The sequence below is a fragment of the Filicampus tigris genome, chromosome 13 (genome assembly GCF_054856515.1).
Source record: "Filicampus tigris isolate MCC_2025a chromosome 13, RoL_Ftig_1.0, whole genome shotgun sequence".
NCBI classification, from domain to species: domain Eukaryota; kingdom Metazoa; phylum Chordata; class Actinopteri; order Syngnathiformes; family Syngnathidae; genus Filicampus; species Filicampus tigris.
Genome location: NC_141229.1, coordinates 799110 through 821216, shown reverse-complemented (window position 1 = coordinate 821216; position 22107 = coordinate 799110). Strand labels below are relative to the sequence as shown.

General features: G+C 43.9%; 2 protein-coding genes and 1 long non-coding RNA gene across 16 annotated transcripts in view; 1 reads left to right on the top strand and 2 right to left on the bottom strand.

Moving 5' to 3' along the window:
• alms1 (ALMS1 centrosome and basal body associated protein) overlaps positions 1-21057 on the top strand; it is a 32368-nt gene extending 11311 nt beyond the window's left edge. The window contains exons 1-21 of one of the 4 annotated variants that reach the window (XM_086048556.1): positions 5610-5652; positions 9027-9173; positions 9264-9384; positions 9581-9972; positions 10437-10615; positions 11120-11282; positions 12033-12623; positions 12821-12936; positions 13991-14220; positions 14280-14716; positions 15051-15173; positions 15884-16051; positions 16173-16396; positions 16839-17105; positions 17194-17284; positions 18377-18532; positions 18987-19219; positions 19599-19692; positions 20424-20481; positions 20555-20654; positions 20914-21057. In XM_086048556.1, coding sequence (XP_085904682.1) covers positions 9062-9173; positions 9264-9384; positions 9581-9972; positions 10437-10615; positions 11120-11282; positions 12033-12623; positions 12821-12936; positions 13991-14220; positions 14280-14716; positions 15051-15173; positions 15884-16051; positions 16173-16396; positions 16839-17105; positions 17194-17284; positions 18377-18532; positions 18987-19219; positions 19599-19692; positions 20424-20481; positions 20555-20654; positions 20914-20973 — 3915 coding nt within the window. In that variant the 5' untranslated portion in view covers positions 5610-5652; positions 9027-9061 and the 3' untranslated portion in view covers positions 20974-21057. Of the gene's footprint in view, positions 1-5609; positions 5669-7115; positions 7386-9026; positions 9174-9263; positions 9385-9580; positions 9973-10436; positions 10616-11119; positions 11283-12032; positions 12624-12820; positions 12937-13990; positions 14221-14279; positions 14717-15050; positions 15174-15883; positions 16052-16172; positions 16397-16838; positions 17106-17193; positions 17285-18376; positions 18533-18986; positions 19220-19598; positions 19693-20423; positions 20482-20554; positions 20655-20913 lie in introns of those variants that run through there. The other 3 variants (XM_086048555.1, XM_086048554.1, XM_086048553.1) reach the window with 3 other exon arrangements.
• On the bottom strand, positions 3591-8010 carry LOC147137015 (uncharacterized). Its single transcript, XR_015089219.1, has 2 exons — positions 7789-8010; positions 3591-4172 (listed from the first exon to the last, which is right to left on the bottom strand). It is a non-coding gene; the product is annotated as an uncharacterized LOC147137015 (long non-coding RNA).
• A 4-nt stretch (positions 21058-21061) lies between the features above and the next one.
• The window catches only part of LOC147137013 (dynactin subunit 1-like), a 29462-nt gene continuing 28416 nt past the window's right edge, over positions 21062-22107 (bottom strand). For all 11 annotated transcript variants that reach the window (XM_086048565.1, XM_086048558.1, XM_086048560.1 and 8 more), the window contains 2 exons: positions 21972-22061; positions 21062-21796 (listed from right to left, as the gene is read on the bottom strand). In XM_086048565.1, coding sequence (XP_085904691.1) covers positions 21656-21796; positions 21972-22061 — 231 coding nt within the window. In that variant the 3' untranslated portion in view covers positions 21062-21655. The remainder of the gene's footprint in view (positions 21797-21971; positions 22062-22107) is intronic.

Sequence of the window (22107 nt, the reverse complement as noted above, 5' to 3'; positions counted from 1 at the left end):
AAGGAGTTTCCTGACACACAAAAAAAAAATCGTGACACACAGGGAGCGCGGATGGGACCCCGAAGGGCAGCCGGGGCGCCGGCCAGATGGGCCGGCCGCAGCCCGGCGGGCGGCTCTAGTTACCGACGGCCGAGACCAGAGTCTGCCGCCGCGCGTCGGCGAATTCCCGTGATGGCGGCTCGCTGTCATACTGCGGTGGACTCGCTTTCAATTCTAACGACGATCGTACACGTCGCCGGTCACTTGCGAGGGAAAAGGGCCACCGATGGGAATTGAGACCAAAAGCTAACAAAAAGTCGCGCCGGCCGAATGGTGCCATCTCTGCTTTCTGATAGGCAAAATCATATCGGTGACACGGAGTTACCTTTGCCGTGGCGCGAACGCCGGCGGATCCCGATTTTCCAATCGGCGCAGGGCTCGTTGAGCGTGTTTGTGACACGGTGACTCGGAGGTGCACCCGGCAAAGTCGATGCAGACCTTACGCTGGCGCCAGTGTGGACAGCTGCTCTAAGGCCAGGTATTTGATTGATAAATATGTGAACAGCGGCCAGGCATCAAACACGACAAATCGGTTTCCAAGCGCAGATGCGCTTCCGTCGAGACTCAAGTGCATTAAAAGGGAATGAAAGGAGCCGTGGTTAAAGTCGGCTCTGACCACTCCCGCGGCGGCGCGGCCCTCCCTTTGGTTAGATAACAAAAAGTCACCCAAGGCAAATGGTGCCATCTCTGGGTTATCACAACAAAAAGTGAACGAAGCACATTCAAAGAAGCAGGAGGGACGAGAGCTCCCGAAAGCGAAACGGGAGGCCAAATTCCCCGCGTGGCACAGGTCGATGGCGGCGCCGCATTCCCGCTAAAGTGGACCGTCGGGCTTAGAAGAATGTGGACGTCCATCTGGACCGCCATCTGCTTTCAGCTCGTCGGGGAGTGCGTGTGGCCAATTGGCTTGGGTGAATGGCGCGACGGCATTATTCGTTGGTCAGTTGCCTTATCAAGCAGCTTGTTGTGATCAAAATAAATGTGTTTTGAATCTTGTCGGACTGTCTTGGTGCATCGGAAGGCATCTGTTTGCAACGTTTGACAAACAAGGAGCGCTAAAGTGAAGGTGTTGGCATTAGCAGAGTAGCCAAGCTGCTTTTTGTCAACAAACGACTTTTTGATTTCAGGCTCGTGGAGCATTCGAATGCATTCGTCTGTGGCGCCTGACAAAAAGGGGCACCGATTGACTGCTATTGAGCAGCTTTTTGCGTACCAAAAATGATGAGGCGAGATGTAGGCAAAGTAGACAAAGTCAGCTTTTTGCGAACAATAGACTTTGTATTACATCACGTGTGAATGGTGCGGGGCGCTTTGAAAGCCGACTTACCGAGTAGCTTTTTGTGAACGGCTGGTGGTCAAAAATTGTGGCGCTCGATGGATAAATTGTGTTGTAATGAAAAAGTCAAAAGCTTGCAATTGCCTGAGTCCTCGGCCCCGCGTTTTCCCCTGAAACTGACGGCGTAAATGTGACCTCATTTCCCAAGGTCACCTTTTAGACTCTTCTGTCATTTTCATTCTTCATTTCAAATTGATGTACATGCGGGGATGGACTTGTATTCATTTTTTCCGTTGACATTAGCATTTCGATCCTGGCGAGACAAAGTGAGGCTCACCTGAAGACAAATGCGCGCCCTTCCTTTTGCGTCCCCTGGCAAACATTCCCAACTCTTTTGTTTGCCAGGATCCGTGTTGCCACGGCGACCAACCATCACTCATCGAAATATTCCCGCGTTATTATCTATGCTAATGAAATGCCCCATGCGCGCGTTGGCCATTATCTGGCTTCATGAAACGCTCTATTGTCTATGATTAGATGCCAGGCTCTTTATTTTCCTTTCAGCCCGGGCGTTCGTTCACTTTATGAGCTTTGTGCAAGCGCGCGCGCGCACGCGCACTAATAGAGTGTCCAGTTGCTGAGAGCAGCCGTGCCGTGTCTCATGCGTTTGATTGCACTCATTGGACTGCCTCACGACGGCTCTGTGCTGCCTGGCAGAAACCAATGCAGAGGATTTCAAATACAGTGCAGCCTTGACTAATCGGTTGTAGCCGCCCACAAAACACCAACAAAACTTTTTTTTTTCAAAAATGTTTTTCATAAGAAAACAGCGCTCAAGTATTGTACTTTGTTACTTACTTACAAGTATTGTACTTTGTACTTACTTTTCTTCTAGTGTGACATCCGGATAAAGACTGCTAAGTGAGCGTCAGTAAAACTAGCTTTTTTTTTGTAGAGCATAAAAATGTATGCCTGAGAGTTGACACTGACCCGTTTATGTTCAACTATCCGTTGCTTAAAGGCTTTTATCACTACCACGACACCGATGCTATTTTTTACCTTCTATACCTCTATAACGCTTTGCATTGTGTGTTAGCATTAAGCTGATGGTCTTTCCAAATGCAATGCTATATGGTTTGTAAAAGAAAACAAACACAAACCCCCCCAGCGTATTTTTTTCCATGATATTTTATTGTAGACGACAAAGGAGAATGTAAAGAAATAAATGAAATTTGAGTGACCTGTCACTCGAAGAATTGGGCAATTGTAACTCAAGTTACCACTTCTATAGGTAGTTTAAAGCCTAAATAAACCACACACTATTTCAAACTCATCCTTGAACATGAAAAATAAATCCCTTCCAGATGAGTGAGCTGCTAGGTTTCATAGGAAAAAAAAAACATAAATAGGCAAGGGTTCACTGTGAAAGAAGAGTGCATGTGCACTTAATATGTGCAGATTGGTGGTTTAAGCCCGTGTACATTGCATGAGGCGGTCATGTCCCTAACGCTTATCTCCACGCCTGCTTCCCCTCCAAGGACTCCTCCGAAAGACTGAATAAAACATGAAATTATGTAATGCAAATGGAGGCTTCATCATTTCCTCGCAACGCCCAACCGCCTGCCTGCCTGCCTGCCTGCCTGCCTGCCTGCCTGTCGGTTGCGCACCGCTGGGCCAGCCAGACGAAAACAGTGGGGAAAAAAATAAAAGGCTGGAGCTAAAACCCCAAAGAATGCGTCAAAAAGTGGCTAAAAGTGAATACTTTTTCACGTTTTAACATAAGTTTCACGTTACCGTACTTGATGAATGTCACATTTTGATGCGATACGTTTCCTGTTTTACGCGATGAATTTCGTGTTCTATCGCGATCATTTTCACATTTTAACGTGATAAAATTTCACATTTTGATGTGGAAAAAAACCAAAACATCTGCACCCACTCTGTCCAGTTTTGTCAAATTCTAAACCCACGTGTCATGTGATATCACCAACTAGGGGCCTGGCATACACATTACAGCATTCTTCCGTATTTTTACATTTGAACTGGGATCGTTTTGACGAGGTTTTCATTCATTCTTCTTCTATGACGTAAAATCGATGTAGCGAAATTCTACTCGCATTTTTATTCGTGTTCCAGTTTAATTCAGACTTTCTTTTGCCATTTGCTGTCTAGTGTGTTTGTTCCTGAGGAGTGGAAATGGGACTCAACATTGAATTATTAACCGCGTAATCAATCAATCACATGAAATGGCCCCACTACTGGCCGGGCATGCACATTGCAGTATTTTTTTCCTTTTATTTTGTTTTTTCTTATTTGCATTGGGATTGTTTTGACAAAGTCATCAGAACATCACAAAAACACACACATACAACATCAAACAAACCTGAAATGGCCTTTCTTCTAAATGACTTAAAGTGCTATTAAGACTGACATCGCCAACTACTGGCCTGGCACGCACATTACAGCATTTTCTTATATTAATTAATAAAACAAGATTATCATCAGAACCTTTCAAAAAACAAAAACAAAAACACAAAAATGCAATAGCATTTTTTCCCATTTGGCGAGGCTAAAGTGTTGCGGAGCCTTTGTGATGTCAGCAGATGAAAGTCTCAGGTCTCTTCACGCCACTTCAAAAGCAGATCAAGGATCCGTTTTTGACACAAAGAAGTCCACTTACTCTCTCTCTCGCTTTCTCTCTCTTTTTTGTGCTGCTTAATCTTCAGATTCACTTGCTTTATTCACGCCTTTGTCCACTTTGTGTCGGGCCTTTGACACCCAGAGGATTAAATGGCTGCAGAGGAAATGATTGTTTTTGTTTTTCTTCTCCCCAACTGTGGAGGTTTTTGTCTCCTGCCTTGAGAGAGAAGAATATAAAAGTCAATACAAGTCGTGTAGTTGGCGACACCATGTTACTGCCATCTTGAGGCGCTTAGAGCCTCGTCATTGTATTTTTTCAAACATTTTTACATAAATTAAAAAAAAATCTTCAAATGTGTCTGTTTCCAATGAAGATTTTAAAAAATATTTTCTTCATTTTACCATCAAACATTTGTTACAATTTTTGTGATGATGATGTGATTCATGACAATGTTTATGTGTTGTTCTAATATTTATTTCCTTTTGTTGCTGCGCTGTGAGAAAGGTACTAATCCAGAATGCGGCTTCAAAGTCGACTTTAGAATTTTCTAGCTTCGGTGGTCAGTAGACTTTTCCACTGCCTGTCCAATGCCACATCACTTTTCGGCGAGAAAAGTTGGAAGACGAAATGTGGGCTTGAAGTCGACTTTGCGAATTAAGTAGGACGATGACATCTGCACTAGCGGCGCTTGGCCAATAGAGGGCGCTCGGGAGCCACCCCGCCACTAACTGTGGTCACCGTATTACTTTCCATGAGACTAAAAAATTCAATAAAGCTATATATAATAAAAGGAAAATATTTCCAAATATCCATTTGGATTGTTGAGTCAAAGAGTGGCAAGTTTCTTCTCGTCTCCGGCCCGATTACTTTTGCGGCGTTGTGAAATGAGCGCGACAATCGTCCCATTGAGAAATTGACCTTCCCCTTTTAACGCGTAGCAGTGGCTCAAAACTCAATTAGGGGATTGATTGCTTGGCTTTCATTGTCCTCAAAGGCAGACTGATGAGTGGCCGCCTCGTCTTTTGTTCGGCAAGAGATTGACTCGGGCAATCAGCTGTGGCCTTTTTTTTTTTTTTTTTTTCTGCAAAGACCTCCCGCGGATTAAAACGCGCCCCCCTTTCTCGCATCGCTGGCATAGCGTGCGATGCATATGCATGATGGCTCTTAACAAGGACAATGTAGGGGAAATCCGATCAACTGTCTTGTAAAAATTGGTTTGACCGTGTTCTTTCACGTCTCCGACCAAAAGCACGCTAATGCTAACGAGTACAGTAACCGATTACCAAAAGCAAACAAGCAGCAAGTTGCTGGAGGATGTCTTGTTCACAGGCTTCTATATTTCCCTAAAATGTTTTTCATTTTTCACGTTTGTACTTTTTCGTCAAATCGGTGAATTTTTTCATCTAATACGTTCTCATTTCTGGCAATGTGTTCATGAGTTATTGTTTTTTATGATACGCCTATTTTAATGTTTCATGTTTAGTCTTCATGGTCATCGATCAACCAATACAGTGTATACATGTGAGGTGGCATTATTTTTCTCCACCTTGGGTCACCATCCACATATCCAACATCGTAGAAACAGTGTGCATGCCTTTAAAAGGCGGGGCTTCTCTGTTTCTGTGACGTGGACACGAACGTAATCATAGGCGCTATTTCCAAGCTATAGCCACTGTGGTGTGCAGTGACGTGTCAGGTGAGGTCATCCACAGGTGTGCTAAGACTGCTTTTAATTTCTCTATTTTGTTTCTGTTTGTTGAGCCGTCGTGGATGACGATTCGTTCTGACTAGCGATGTCAGGCTATATTCAATTAGCTAACGAGGTTCACGTAACGGAAACATGCAGTTGGATAACTGTACTGTCGAAGAAAAAAAATCTGCCATGCACCGAACTTGCAATAAGTCAGCCGCAATACAGCAAAGGACGACTGCATTTCCTGAGGAAAATTTGCTTTAGCAGCACTCCAGAATGTTTTTGTGTGTTAGCTAAAAGATTAGCTTCTCCATTCGCCACGTTTCCTTCCCGCTAAAATAATTGCGCTGCCATCATTCCTTTCTCCTGTCAGCTCGTATTTGACATAATAGCAAAACAGTTGTCCCGACATTGTAAATCTTGTAATTGTTGCCGGGTGGAAGTTGGGGGGGTCAAAACCTGCCACCAATAGACACCAAGGGCTGAAAAAGTGCTGTAATTCTTTCTTTTTTTTCAAGCCACAGCAGGGAAAAATAATGTCACCATCAACCACTGATTTACGACAGGAGACACTTGAAATAAAATCTCACAGCTTTTTAAACTGTGCACTTCCTGAACTGAAGGAATGTGCTTCCTTCAATGCAGATAATCGCGCGGCAACAGTCACTATTTGAGGCACTACCTGTGAAAACTGCTTTAACGTTACATAAATTATGGCATATACACCAACCATATGTTAAGGTATTGACCAATTCATAAAAATAATATTTTATCTCTCATTTATAACTCAGAAATTAACAATTATGAATTAAAATGGTCATGGGTCTGATATAGTAATTACATTTTTTTCCCTTAAATAAAGGGAGGTATAAAAAAACCTATGCTCTTTAAATTTCATTTTTTTACATTTTGAAAAGAAAATGTTATGAAATGTAATTTTCAACTCAAAAACAAAATAAAAATGGTAATTTTAGACATTTATAGTACTGTTATTTCCCCATTGCATGTTACTTTCATTATTATTATTATTTTCATCAGTTTGTTTCATTATATTTAAAACACACGAATGAATGAGTGGATGAATTGAAGACAAACAACACTTGGGGAGAGGCTGCCCCCTGGAGGCGCTTGCTTGACAAGTCAAAGTCAAAACTCAGTACTCAGTACATCAACAGCCTGCAATTTGTAAAGCTTGTCTCAAAGTTTTACAATAATAAAACATAAATCAAAAGAGCACTTTGACATTAAATTAATGGAGCATCTATTGGCAACAGGTAACGATGACAGCACTAACACTTCTGATGCGGTGAGTAGCACAGAATAAAACATGAATATATTCTGTTAATATTTGCTTTAATAAAAAATAAAATACGCAAAATGTTATTATTATAAGACTACTTTTGTTTTTGTTTTTTAAAGGTGCGCGTTGTTTTCGACCGATATACGCATGCGCACAATTGTTCGCCGTGAGTAGAAAAAAAGAAGCCCCCTACGTTTTGGAACGAAAACAACCGAATAATTCTGATGAACTGGAATTATTATAGTGCAGCAATGGCTGATATTTTGTTATACTGAGGTCAGCATGTAAACATTTCTCAGCGTTTAACCTACCTGCAAATCCCTTAGCAACGCTCCCTGGTTACCGACAAGTGGAGTCAGGAGGCGCGCGTATAGTTGCGGAAATACAAACAATCAAGAAAAAAACTGTCATCGCATCAAATGTGTGCTGTTTAAAGGTATTTGTTGGTCTTCAAATGATCTTTAATGTTCTTCATTTCGGGCGTTGTCGTGTGCTTTCGTCTTGTGTTTGCCCTACCGAGCTGCACAAAACCGCGGCCAAAAAGGCGGGCGAGCAGTGAAGCTAACCTAGCTTTGTTGCTAGCCTAGCCGCGTTAGGTAGCTAGTTTAGGTGACGCGTTTAGAGGGCTCTCCTCTTTTGAGGTCACCAAAATCACATTTGGTGACACAAAGTTATCACTCAAGAGGAGGCGTTGTCATCACAGCTATCAGTTGTCTCGGACGCTCGAGCGACGCTTGTTGGCGTTAGCAACCTGTTGCTCTTTGGCTAAGTTGTTAGCGGCTCGTTTTAAAATAGTGCCTTTTGTCACTTCATGCTACATTTGGGCGTTTTAGCCTCACCTTTCTTTTTCTGCAGCCGCAACGTCAGCGGTAGGTCGTAGCATGTACACGGATGATATATGCGAATTGGTAGTGGTGTGGCATCAATAAAAAGTGTGGAAAACAACAGGACATACTGTAAGGACTCAATGGCTTGACGCATAGAGGCTTAGTTCGGATCATTCACTCATTCTCTAATCACCATTTAGGGATTCTGGACAAATGAATAGCAGTCATTTGACAAGGAACACTTTATGGGCGCGCAGTCCATTACGTCATTGCTGTCGCATGATCTCAACGTCAGCTTAGGTCGCAATGTTTACAATGAGCTTTTTCTCACATTTTACACTTCATAAGTACCGATCAATCGATTCCATCTTATTACGTAGGACCCATGTCCCACTTAAATGTTTACCCATAAGGATATACTTTTATATTATACTTTAATCCTAATAACTTTAATCATTCATTTGATTTATTGCAGTATTTCTTCACTTCCACGCAGTTCATCCCCTAATTACTTCTTTAATATCAGCAAAATAACTGTTATTTCCCCTGTTGTAATAATTGCTCATTGTTTCAGTTATAAAAATATACGATAATGCTCAAACGTGCATACGCATGTTTTGCTTACAAAGTGGTGCGGACACACGGCTTGTAATAGTAAATGAGGGCCATTGAGGGCACTATTATATAAGGTAAGGGGGCTCATACAAAGCTTAGAAGGCCACAACTATTTGGTTTTCAATTTTGACATCAGTTAACTTAGCACGCATGCAAACATAATGTAATTTTCAAAACAAATTGTCCTTCTCATCTTCTCATTCAAAACAACGACAATATGGACCCTAATAAAATGTTATTTTTTTTCCTGCAGTTTTCCTGCTTTTTTTGTTGCCTCCAAATTCTTAAGAAATGCCTTATGCTTCATTTAAATCCTAATGCTGTTTCAAATTTGAAATCTTCATCTGTGCTTTTCTGGCATATTAATCAATTTGGTCTTGTAAAGTAACGGGAATGGCCCGACTGATACAGATTTTTTAAAAAATTATTTATTTATTTATTTTTAGACTGATGCAGATTCCGATACTTGGCAGAATGAAATTCCAACAACAAATGTATATTCTAATGAATAATTAACTTTTTTAATCAGTTCACGCTTACAAGAATAGATTACTTGCATTCACAATTTTCTTGTTGGGTTGTGTAACACAATCTAAATGTTGTGATATATTTCCGCGTTTGTTGTTTCCGAGCAGGACGGGAGTCTGCCGAGCTGTCTTACGATGAGGACATGAGTGTGCCTTTTGGAACAGCAGCAAGCAAAGTGGCCAAAGCGGCAAGTTTCCAGTATGGTTATCACAAGAATGGCAGACTGGAGACCAGTATTCCGCATTTGCAGCTCCGTAGGAAAGCTTTTACAATCTTCAAGTATTTTGTTCTAGATTTGGGGGATTGGGTAAAAAAGGATCTGATGTTTTTGTGACAATGCTCAGAGTTCCAGGACAGCGCTTTGTCTCCGGCGCTCGCCCTGTTGCCCGCGAACACCGCCGAAGAAGCCAGTGTGGCAGAATACTCCCTATTCCAAAAAAGTGACACAGAATTCCTGCTTTTAAGGTAAAAATAGAAGCTTTACTTCACTCCACTTTTTTTTTTAGTTCTTGGTTAACTTGTCACTGCTGCAAGACAAGCATTGCCCCTCACTGACAGTTTTCCTTTCCAGTTTTGTGGTACCTTGACATATGAGAACGATTAGTCATTATTGTCACAATGTCTTTTGTTTTTCAATTTCGATTGTGTTTTGATTTCTTAGTGCAGTTCCTGACTTTTCTGTGGGACACGAGTTTGATGAGGGCCCCTTGTCTCAGCGCCCTCTGGCCCAGGAGACCGTGACCTCCGAGGGCGAGAGCACTTTAACGCCGCGGGAAGCCGACGTCAGTCACATCACCTCCGGTTCTCGCAGCACGCTACCCGACGCCGCCAGCGAGCTGTTGTACCGAGAGCTGCTGTCCCAGAGCAACAAGTCCACTCCGGAAATGTCCCAAGGCATCCCGGGACCCGAGTGTGGCGCCGCTGAACCGTCCTACTTGACTTTCCTGCCGCACTCGCAGTCCACGCCGGGGGTTCTGAAGCTCCTGGACAAGTCTGCTGTCAAATCTGGGAGACTCTCCGTCATCCCCTCCAGCGACGAGAATTGCCAACAAGGTTAGTATACTTCTGTATTATTATTATTATTATTATTTTTTTTTTTTCAGTAGTTTTAGTTTGACTTTGTTTTGACTTTTTGTTTCTCATATTTAGTTGCCTTGTTTTCAGTGCAGGTTTGCTAGTTTTTGTTTTCTGAAAATGATTAATCATAGTTTAGTTACCGTATTAGCTTTTGGGATAAAACGATGAATTGAATAAATCTCATAATTAAATTACTGAAAAAAAATCTCTTCCTCAAAGTAAAATCTGTTTTTGCCCAAATACTCAGTTTCAAGATAGAATAATCCATTTTGAAATTATTCGATGGCTGCAGCTCTAGTTCTTCCTTTCTTTCTTTCTTTTTCTGGTCTGCTAATAAAGATATGAATTGCAGGCAGAACATTTGACTGTGTCATAATGCTTTGTCCATTATATTTGTTCAGCTTTACAACAGAGCGATGAATAGCTTTTTTTTTTTTCAGGTCCCGATGCCAACCCCCTCAGCGACGTGTCCCTGGATTCGGACGCAACAGCGAATTCCAAGTTGGGAGCGTCCTCTTCTGTCATCAGTTTGGAGGTGGATGACTACGCCCCCTACTGGACCTCCCAGCCTACTACGCCGTCCAAACGGGCAGACCTCAACATCGAAGAGAGGATTCCAGTACGTGAAAACCAAAAAGAATTGTCTCGTCATGTTGATGTCGATGTTTCTAATTGACCATGTGAAAAGTTTCATTTGCAAATATTACACAAACTGTTATCCCAAAACAGTTTATTATTGCAAACTATTGAAGGTGAGCCATTTCTTTTTAAGTGTAATGAATTAAGATGAGTTGGAAATAATATTGTACCGTAGCTCCGACAAACAAAAGCCATACTCCGGATTGGATTGGCCCATCAGTTGAGGGGGCGGGGCTCATTTGCATAAGCGTGCTGTATTTCTTGATCCTTTGGGTGATTTGACGAAAGCGTGTCAGTCAGGCCTGATTTGAACTGTTTTAAAAAAAGAAGTGCTCAATATGCCTCATTTAAAAGGAAGTCAAAGGAAAATAGTAAACATGAAGGCCATGAAAATGTGTGACATTATTTTCATGGGATTAAAGTGCGAAACATCAAAGCACTTGAAGAAGTCTTTGACATGTGCTCCATTTTTGGTCTTTGCTAGTTGTATCTCCAAAACCTCGGCATAGAGCAGTCGCCCGCCGACATCTTGACCCCGTTTGCGCCCAGGGGACCAATCAGGGAGCCGGAATTCTCGCCCACCGACCTCAGCACTATCAAGGACTCTGCGGGAGGGACACCGATGAAGAGCATGCCGTCGTCGGAAGGTAAACAAAGTTGTTGCTCTTTATACAAACCGCGTGACTAATTTGACTGACTTTGGGCCACGGGAACCAAAATAAATATTACACACATAGTAATCTTACATTCATGCATATCGAAGTAGGAATCAACCTATTATGGCCCTTGGAAAATCGATACCATACCCTTGTAAATACCCTTAAATACCCTTTGACATTTGTTGGGATGGACCTGTCATTCAAAACAAAGCAACTCTGATTTTTTTTTATTTATTTATTTTATTTTTTTTACGCTTGCTTAGGTGAGCAATGCAAGTTACAACCTAAAGTCACAGTTTGTTTAAAAAAAGAAACATAGTTCAACATCAATGTGTGACACATTCAACTACTGGTAACAAACAAAGATGAATGTCCTTTTCACTTCATTAATTCAATGCGTTGCGCAACACAATCAATTCTGGGAGCCGAAAATAAAGTTGATACTTTTTAACGCTATATTTAGTCAGCACCGGGTAATAAGGACCAGGCTGGTCCGAAATGAGTCAAAATCCACATCTAATCGATGCCCATTGAAATGCATTGGGGGGGGATTTCATGTGTTCTACATTTTTTAATTAATCAGCTGATTGGTAATCCCTATTTTTTATGCCAAAAATCGTCATCGCTAAAATAAAATCCATATCGGCCGGGCCCTCGTCGAAAGATGTATTATTTCCAAGTACAATCTTCAACTCACAACTTCTTGAACCCTAATAAGTTGTCATTGTTGAATTCCAGCTGGCAGCCCTCCTAAAGTGGAGCTTTTGAACTCCAGTGCGTCGTCAGCTGTCAGCCAGGACGCTCCTCCGGGAGCCGCCTCGCAGACCTCGCAGACATCGTCATCGCTCATCGACACCCAGCAGCCGGCCCCCGGTTCCCAAGAAGACCCCAATCCCGCTCGTCGCGGTCCCCACTCTGGTCAGATTTCAGGTCCCCGAGCTCGCTCCTCGCTGTTTGTGCTCCGCTCGCCCAAACCCGAAGAAGGTCCCGCCCGCACGGGGAGCGCGAGCACGATCCAGGACGCGCATTCGCCTCGACGGGCCGAGCCGGAAGGCTGCAGCGCCGGCCCTCGGTCGCCGCTAGCCGTCGGGCCGGCGCCAGCTCTGGACGACCAGGAGCCCGCACGTGCGCCCGACGTGCCGGATGAGGCGTCACCGCCGCCGCCGCCGGCGCCGGCCGGCTTCGGGCCAGTTCCGAAAGACTCGGAGGATCAATCGGCGATGAGCGACGACAGCGGTCAGAGTTCGCTGACCGTCAGGGTGTCCAAGCTGCTTCGGGGCGGCCCCTCGGATGCCGACGTCTCGGACCGGGAGGACCCCAAACACAAAAGTGAGACCCTTCGTCCGCGCTCGCCACTTGACGAGAGCAGAGTTGGCGCAAGTGTATATTTCTGTCAGTAGGGGGCACTTTACGAGTCTTGTACAAGACATCTCGGCAAGAGCTGACAGTTTGTCGTCATCAAATTAAAATAGCAAAATGGAAGACTCTACTCGTGACAAACATAACGAGATGCGTTTGCCTCGCAGAGCAGTTCATCCGGCAACTGTCGGAAGGCCATTTTGACTCGCTGGAGTTGGACAAAGAGGATCGGCGACGCATCGAAGAGATCAAGGCGGCGATGCTCTCCAACAACTTTGTGACGGTGAGGACATCGCCATGCTTACGAAACGCCGCAGACATGTACTTATAAACAAGGCAAAAAAAAAAAAAGCTTGGCAATTTAACATTACCCATTTTTCTAACATCATATTAGTGCTCATTTTTGGGCAAATCCTATTCAATTTCTGGCAAGGCTTCTTGAGGTATATTTTTTGTGCGTCCTGTTACCAGAGGTGACAAAAGTGCTCAATCTCTGTGCTTATGAAGTACAGATTCTTAAAATGAATAAATATATTTTTAAAAGTCTCTGGTAGAGGTAGAAGCACTGAGTCAACACTTTGGCATGAGAAAAAATGCAGTACTAAAATGACAAGAATTTTTACCGTCAGTTGAAACCAAAATCATAACAATGAAAGAAAACATCTCTGCACACAAACTAGTTTCCCTCTTTTCTTAACTTGCATTGTGCTGTCAAAACATGTTCCCATAGCTTTACTAATGTCAAAAGCTGGCGAAAAAACAAAGCAGAATTAGATTACGTTTACAAAATGACACCTGAGCGGCACGGCACGGCACGTGTGTTTTCAGGTTTGACGGAGAAATCGATTGAGTGCCAGAAGCTGATCATTTTTTGGCCGAAATCCCCAAATAATTGACACTCCGCCAAAGGGGGTTGTTATCACGCTTAGATACCACAAGATGGCAGCAACAAACACCGCGCTTCTAGAATACACACGTTACAGAACAGAACAAAGCTCCTTGACATGAGGCTCATCAGTATCATTAGCAAAATAACGCCAGAGCACAAAGTGACGCGGCAGCACACATGGTAGACAAATAATAAGCACACTGGCACTTTACACAAAAGGAGTGTAAAGTCGCCAAACGCACGCACCTTTTGCCATTTACACCTCACCAATGTTGTCATGTAAGCATTTCAGTGAGTCGGAATGATTTCATGGGACTTGTGTCATGTGGCACTTCGATATGCACATCAGGTGCGGCGTTGCAGGTAGCATCTGAGAGTTGACAAACTTTGCAGTGCGCCCCAACGCCGCATCATCGCTCGCTCCTCCGTCACCTTGTGGCCCCTCTAGAGCGAGAGCAGCACAGACACGGAGAGCGCGGCGCCATCCGGCGCGGCGGCGCCGCCCCTTTCGGACGCGTGGGCGCCCGCCCCCCCGGAAGCCCAGCGCGCCCACCCGGAGGCCGGCGAGCGCCAGATGGCCGGCGCTGACGCCAAGGCGCACACGTCCATCACCATCGCCGCCCGCAGGCGCCCCGCCGCCCCCGCCTCGCCCGAGCCCCTCCCGCAGCCGGACGCAGGGTTCGTACGCAAGTTTCATATCAAATGTCTTCATGAAATGATTCGAATCACGTGGACAGGAAGTCATCGCCGGCGGAGGAAGCGAGCGCCGACGCCATCGAAGCCGAGTCGAGCGGCGGCCCGGACGAGCGGGACGGCGCCAAGGAGGCGTCCCGCCAGCGGCGGGTGGCCGAGGACACCACCATCCCGTTTGGTCACGTGTCGCGCGCCCACCTCACCCTCTCGCCCAAAGCCCCCGAGCCCGCCCCCCGCGCCTCCTCCGCCTCCTCCTCCTCCTCGTCGGCGGAGGCTCCCGCCAACGGGTTCGTCCCGCTGAGGCGCTCCTCGCCCGCCGTCAGCAGCGCGGATGAGGGCGTCGGCCTGGCCGGGCCCCCGCCCGAGTGGGCCGAACGCCGACGGCCCACAGCTGCTCTGCCTCCTCATCTTCATCATCTTCATCGTCATCACTTCCTCACCGGCAGCAGCATCATGAGGAGCTACACACCTGAAACACCAGGTAGGAACTGTCGCCCTTCTTTCATTATTTGCACAAGTTGTCCAAAATTGTCAGTATAGTTTGTATGAGAAAAAAAAGAACTTTTTGTTGTTGTTGTAATATATTGATTCCACATTTGATAACCCACCGCAGATTGGTATGAAAGGTAGAAAAATCTACTGAACGTTTTCTGGTTTTGGACAAGTAAAATAAATAATATCCAAATCATATCAAAATGATAAAAAATATCATAAGATATAATCCAAAATAATATAAAAAAATGTGTACACTTCCGAAGAGTTGAGATATTGCTTCCACCAAATCCCGTTGACCGCTTGTTATTTTGTTGTCCAAGTCAGGGACGATTGCGCGACGCTGCGTCCGTACAAGCCTCGCGGCACCGACGAGCTCTTCTTCATGCCTCACGTGGAAGCCGACGCGTCGTCCTCGTGCACCACCATGGAGAGCTCGCGCACGGGTAAGCTGACGCGACAAACTTTTCCTCAACAGGATGGACACCTTCTTCAATTTCTTACCCTCCATTTCCTGTAATATTTGGTCTATTACAACTAGCACTGTTTCTTTCTTTTTTTTCTTCTTCTAAGATTTCTCAATTAAAATGTAGCTGAATGTAAAATGAATATGAATTATTGAAAGAATCAATTTGACACGTTCAGTCTTTTTTAAAAAATGATTCATTTGTCTGTTGAATTAAATTATACAGATGAATCCAAATGAAATTAATTATAAAACCATAATACATGAAAATGAATCATTTCAATTTGAAAGTAATCACATTGAAATTTTGCATTCATGTAGTCATTTTTATTTATTCATCTCATTGAACATGAACATGTTTTTTTTGTTTACCATTAAGCTAATTATAATTTCATAAGAAAGAATACATTCAAAAGAGTGATTGTGTTGTTAAAATGAACACGCATTAAAAAAAAAAAAAATTGAATTATGTATTTGTTTTTTTAAATTTTTTAACCCGATCTGAGCTGGCCCATCTGTCAGTTAAGAAAAAGAAAAAAGCAACTGAAACGTGGCCCCCCTTTAGCAACAAAGCTTGCGCTTGGCAGCTGCCGCTTTGTAACGGGCACCGCTTGATTATTGATGCGCTGCACAAAGGCTGGAAGACCTAAGCCCCGCCCCCAAGCATCACCTGTGCGTTCTCCCGGGCAGGTTTGGACGACGCGGTGCCGCCGGTGTTCGGCGCCGATGTTCTGGGCCAGCAGGACCCGGGCCTGGACCGCGGCGTTACCATCAAGCACGCCGAGGGCATCTACAGCAAAAGGCGGGGCCACGCGCAACCGCCGCCGCCGCCGCGGCCGCCGCACCCGCCGCACCCGGGTCAGAGCACGCTTGCGCGCGCCGTCCACATTTGCTCACCCTCCTAGCAAATAAGAATGAATTGACGTTTACAGAGCAGCCCACGTATGACTACGGCTTATGTGTGTGTTGGTGCTTCCAGGTGGCGCAGATCAACGATTTGCTCATGGGAGCCAGCAAAAAACCTCCACGGCGGAGCGCTTCAGAACAGAAGGCGGAGTATCGCGGGAAATGGCCCAATTGCCGCTCGCTCCCGCAAACAGGGAGGCGTGGCTACTGGAGCAGCTGCAGCGCCTGTCCGATCTCATCCTCACCACCAGGGGCGCTGAAGTGCCGCCGGCTCAGTCCTTTTACGGCGAGACCGAGGTGACGCCCGCACTTTAGCTGCTAACACATTTCAGGAAATCACCTCAATTGTCAAATGTTATTTTTAGACATGAAAATAAAGTTGATTTTCTTTGAATCGGAGTCTCACAATTGTATGAAAACAGTCAGTTTTCACTTCTGAAAAAAAGTAGTTTGATGAGAATTTTACTTAAAAGGATTTTCCAATTTTCGCGAAAAAAAATTCATCACCTAAAAAATATTTGTGTATTAGATTTTTAGAATAATTCAATGAATTTTTGCAGTGATGTCCTTGAATAATCGTGTTTTGCCTCACCATTTTGTCCCAAAATGACATTCTCTTCAAATGTCTTTTTTAAAAAAAAAAAAAAAGTTTATTGATACTTTTGTTCATTTACAGTTCAGATTTTGGTCCTCTAATTGTTGTCGTTGCCACTTTTTCTCTCGTCCTCTTTGACGACAGGCGCGGCCGCGGCGGCCGCGCGACACCTGCGCTCTTTGTCCGGCCGACAGAGACGAGTCCAGCACCACCACGTCCACGCTGGACACGGACCGCCTCGTCCGGGCCTTCGGCGCCCACCGCGTTCAAAGCTCCAAGACCCCCAAAAGTGGCAAGACCTCCGCCCGCCTCCACAAACTCTACAGCGATGTGGCCAAGCAGCGGGAGCAGTGGGATGGGCGGGGCTTCAACGCCGCGCCCTCAGAAACCACCGGCACCGAGGCATCCAATGTACGTTTACCATTTGCTTGAAAAAAGAAAAAATGATCAATGCATTTTTACTGTATCGTAACATACGACGCGATGCTGCGTTTGGCAGGTGACCGGCGAGTCGTCGTCGACGGGCTCGTACGCCAAGACGCCTCAGCACAGAACCTCCAAGAAGCCCGTCAGTAGAGGCGTCCAAGCAGGTAACCAAAAAAAAAAAGAAAAACCTAAAGAGCCTGCCCGCTTTCATCAGTCATACTCAAGGTTCGTCCTGGCTCAAAGTGAGGCAGACAGGGCATCGTTCGGATTATTTGCGCATGTGTGTAAGCCACGCCCCCTCCCACTCAAAGTAATTATTTTTTTTTTGGGGTGAAGTAGCTACACGCATAGCATAATATATATATATATATATATATATATATATATATATATATATATATATATATATATATATATATATATATATATATATATATTTTTTTTTTTTTTTCCTGAAATACAAATTAAAAATACCAAAGCCGTCATGTGTGTACAGTTAAACAGTCAAGTCAATTCAATTTAACTTGACCCAATCAAATGTTAGCGGAACATTTTCTTTTTTTTTTACACATTTCACAGACAGAAAACACTGTAGCCTATTTTTCATTTGGTAAAATGTCATGCGTTTTGTCTTCTTTGATGGTTTTAGGAGCGGCTTCCAACTGCTTTCGACACAGCGCCACCTGGTCGCGAGGGCGCAATGCTGCAATTGTTGCAAATGAAAAGTCCATTGGGATCTTTTGCTCAAGAAAGTTCCGAATAGATGGACTTACTTCCCTGTTTACAGAACAGAAAGATTGCAGATTATTTGTGACGTTTTTCTTGAAAAAGAAATACTACTCAAAAAGTTACTTTTTTAATCCTTAAAAAAAAAAAAAGTTTTCTCAGATGTAAAAAAAAGAACGTTATCAAGTTTTCTTTTTTTAAGTTTTGCAGATTTTATTCTCAGAAGATTGGACGTTTTTTTTTCTCTCTCTCACATTCCCCTTAAGATTTCAACTATTCTAGTAGTCAAATTTTTGTTCTTCCTAAATTTGTGCTAACGTTTGTTAGTATTTCATTTTTGCTTTTTCTCTTCCTCGCTAGTCGTGGGCAAGAAAAAAAAAAAAATCACTTGGTTTCGGGGCGATTTTCAACAGTTTGTGACACGGCGCCGTTTTAGATCAGCAGACGGCCCAAAAATGCGCTGCAAGTAGCCACCTCCAGGAAAAAATGCTGATATTAAAACATAATGAGTCAAACGTTTTTCCCCGTAGGTGATGTTGAGATCGTGTGCAACGCGACGCGCCTTCGCACACGAGACGTGGGAACCATGTTCCCGCCGCCGGGCCGAGCGCGGAGGAGCTCGCAAAAAGCTCACGTCACCTCCCTCAAGCAAAAGAAGACTCGAACGCCGCCGAAGATGCCCAAAGGTACGCTTCGCTCGGCATCGCGTGCGCTCAATTATTTGCATTTATCATCATGCCAAAGAAAAAAAAAAGTCTCTTTTGCACATCCTACAAGGACAAAGTTGAGTGTTTCCCGGGAAAAAAACAAGAACGTTTCTATGAAATATAGAAACAATCAGTTCTAAAGTTCTTTTAAGAAAATTCCTTTCCTGTTCCTTTTTGTTTTTAGTCTCAATCTTACGATAAATATACGAAAACCTTAGGAAATAGAATCATTTTAAAAGAACGTGTTTTTCAAAATCTTAATAATGTCCTTTTTTTCTCATGAGAAGTTGTATTTTTGTAGGAAAATAGCATTTTTTTAAAATTGTGTATTTATATACTGTATCTGTAAAAAAAAAAAAAAAAAAAAAAAAGTGGCCAATCATACCAGTAGCCTGATTGATTGCGATGACATCATCATTGTGCGACATTTCAGCCGTGTGGTGGTTCATCCCGCTGGACGACTCGTCCAAGGAGAACCGTCCCGAGGACGACGACGACGACGACGAGCCGGACGAGCTGGAGGCGGCGCGACCCGGCCCGAGTACGGTTTGGTACGACGCCGCGGCTAAAACGGCCAGAGAGCCTCTCAGGCCGCGACAACTTGACCACGATGACATCACACATCTCGCGTCCTCCAATGGCTGCCCCCGAGTCACTTCTCTGCAGGTTACCCTTCAAATTCACGTTGGGAAGAACGGGGGAAAAAAAATGGCTTTTTTTGTACGGGAAAATTCCTTTGTTGTAAAAGTTAAACACACTTAAGGTCAAAATATTGTAAAACAGTCAAATGTTGTACTTTGTAATTCATATCTTTGTTGTTGAAAGTGTTAAGCCCCCCAAAAGCGGAAATTTTGATCTGGCAAAATTGGGACTCTGCATCGGCCTCCGAAAAATCGCAGGGGTGGGCCCGTATTTTGAATGAACACAAAAGTGTTCGCTTTTCAGAAATGTTGAAAGTTGCTAATTGCTGGGCTTCATTGTTTTGGCATGTTGATGGACCACCGTTGTGCCCGTTTGTGTTGTGTGTGTATGGCGCCCCCCGCAGGAAGCTTTGGCCACACGACGGCCCGACTTCATCTCGCACTCACGTCAACGCGCTCAAATCTTGAGTTGGCGAAAGATGAATGCAGCGCTGCCAGGTCACCGCATCACATCATTAACGTGCACTTGAACGATGCCTGTTTTTCCTTTGGCTTTTACACTTTAAAACATAAACCCTAGTTTGTACCCCTATTTTCAAACTGTATTTTGAAAGCTTAACCTTTCTTTAAAAGCCAACTTTGAAACCATCTGTAATCAGTTTTTGTTTCAAAATATTAAAACAAAAAAAATAATCACATTTTATTTTACGTTTGTCAAATTTGGTATTTGAAATTAAGCATTACATTTTTAAGTTACTGGTACATGTTCTCTTTTAAACTCATTTCCTATTACATTACATTTTTTACACATTTAAACATTTTGTAGTTTAAAAAAAAACTCAGATTTTGCTTCTTAACTCAAACTGATGTTTTTAACACATTTTTGAAAGTTTTTTTTTTATCCATACATTTTAACAATTATCTAAATTTCACATTTCCCCCCCCCAACACATTTTTCAATGTTTTAAAGCTATTTTTAAACATGTTTGTTTAAGAATGTTTGTTTTTTCAACTTTTTTTTTTTTTTACTGTTTTCATTTTTTGGATCAAACTTTTTATTCAAAATTAACATGCTTTTGTAACAAACTTAAAAATTGTACATTTGAAAAATCAAAATTGGCTTTGCTCGTTAACAATATAAAATAATCATAATAGTAATAAAATAATTTTCATGTTGTTGTGTCTCAGTCAGTGTAATTATGGCGTTTTTTTTTTTTTTGCGGTTGCAGGCAGCGGCATGCTGAGGAGGGCGGTGCCCAGGAAGGAAATGATGCAGCGCACCAAACTGTAAGAAGTGCTGCCCCCGTCCATTGGTTTTGGTGAAACGTTTCTTGACTTGCCAAACGGTTTTGTGGTCCAGGCTGTACGAAGGACTTCCGGAGGTTCTCCGCAAGCTTGAGATGGAGCGCAAAGACATGCAACTCCGATTAAACCGACTCAACTTGCAGATCTTCAACAAGGTGGATAAACACACCAACACGCAGCAAATGTACGCATTTCTCACAGGAAAAAAAAACATACTTGACTTTTCTTCTATGCGGGAATGATTCTTTTTTTAATACGTTTTTTTCCTCTTGAAGGAAATAGGTTCTTTTTATATATTCACATCCCCCACCCCAAAAAGTAACAAAAAACAATTTTACTCCCAAAATATGACAAAACCTGAGCCTTTCTCATACCAAATGTTTGTCTTTGTGTGGCAACTTTTTGTCTTCCCAGAGACTCACCAAACGTCGCCTGGAGAACCGCAAGCCGGTCCAATATGAAAACCTTTGGTGATTTTAACCACAATGTAACGTGTGACACTGATGTCATTTTTAAAACATTTGTAATGTTTATAATAAAAAGGTTCGCAAAGAAAAAATGCTGAGGGTTGACAAGCTGCACTTTATTGATCGCATTAACACACTCACTACACTCACACACAAAAAACTGCAACATGGAAAACATCTGTAATTTTTTGTTATAGCTAAAAAATAAAAAAAAAAAAGCTCTGAAAAAAAGTCATTTGGAAGCTGCCACACAGGAAGGCGAGAGGCGAGATTGGAACCGCCAAACTCAGACCTGTGAGACAGATTTGCTAAGCGTGCTGCCTTCCAATGAAATGAATTCAAATCTATATCTTTTTAAAAGTGCAAAATGCATGAGGACGTCCACTTGGGCGCCTTTGCGGGACTCCTCCAGTGTTACAAGCTGTTGATGACGCTCGAAGCTCGGCGGCCGCTTCCCGGAGACATCCGACGGGATCTTCTCACGGGGAAGTGGAGGCTGAGCTTTAATGTCTCATTAACAAGTTGGATCAGAGACACTGGAGGAGTCACAGAAGGGCTGTTGGACAACAGTAACTTGATGTTTTGTTGCGCTGATGTGCAAAGTTAGCTTCAAGATAAAAAAAAAAATCCACATTTGTAGTGTAGTGCCACGAAGCGGCAGGCGAGGATGAGAAAGACAAAGAGGAGGCTCAGTTGCGCAAGAGGAGGCCGTGGACACGGTGGAGTTGACTTTGCGTCAGTCGCACACGGTGGACCTGCTCCTGGCCCCGAGGGCAGGGGACCATCACCCGGCCCACCAGCACGCACGAGCCCGCGTTCTCCTCCTTGGCCTGAAACGCGCGCAGCAACGTTCGGCAACGTTCAGCAACTTGGATTGGGCATCATTCAGCTAAAAGGTGTAAGCTCACGCCCAAAGAGTTTTCCCGATTTACAGGTCAATGCGCCGCAAACGATACATGAGCTATTGGCGCAACGTCGTGCTGGCGACGAAAGACGACAACTGACCTTGACGAAGGAGGCGGAGGGAAAGGTGGCAAAGTCGGACGGCACCCGGGCGCCGGGCTGCTGCTTGACCACATGTTGGGCCACCTCGCCCTGGAACCAAAGCGCGACGTGAGTGCGCGTGCGCATTTGGTTGCGT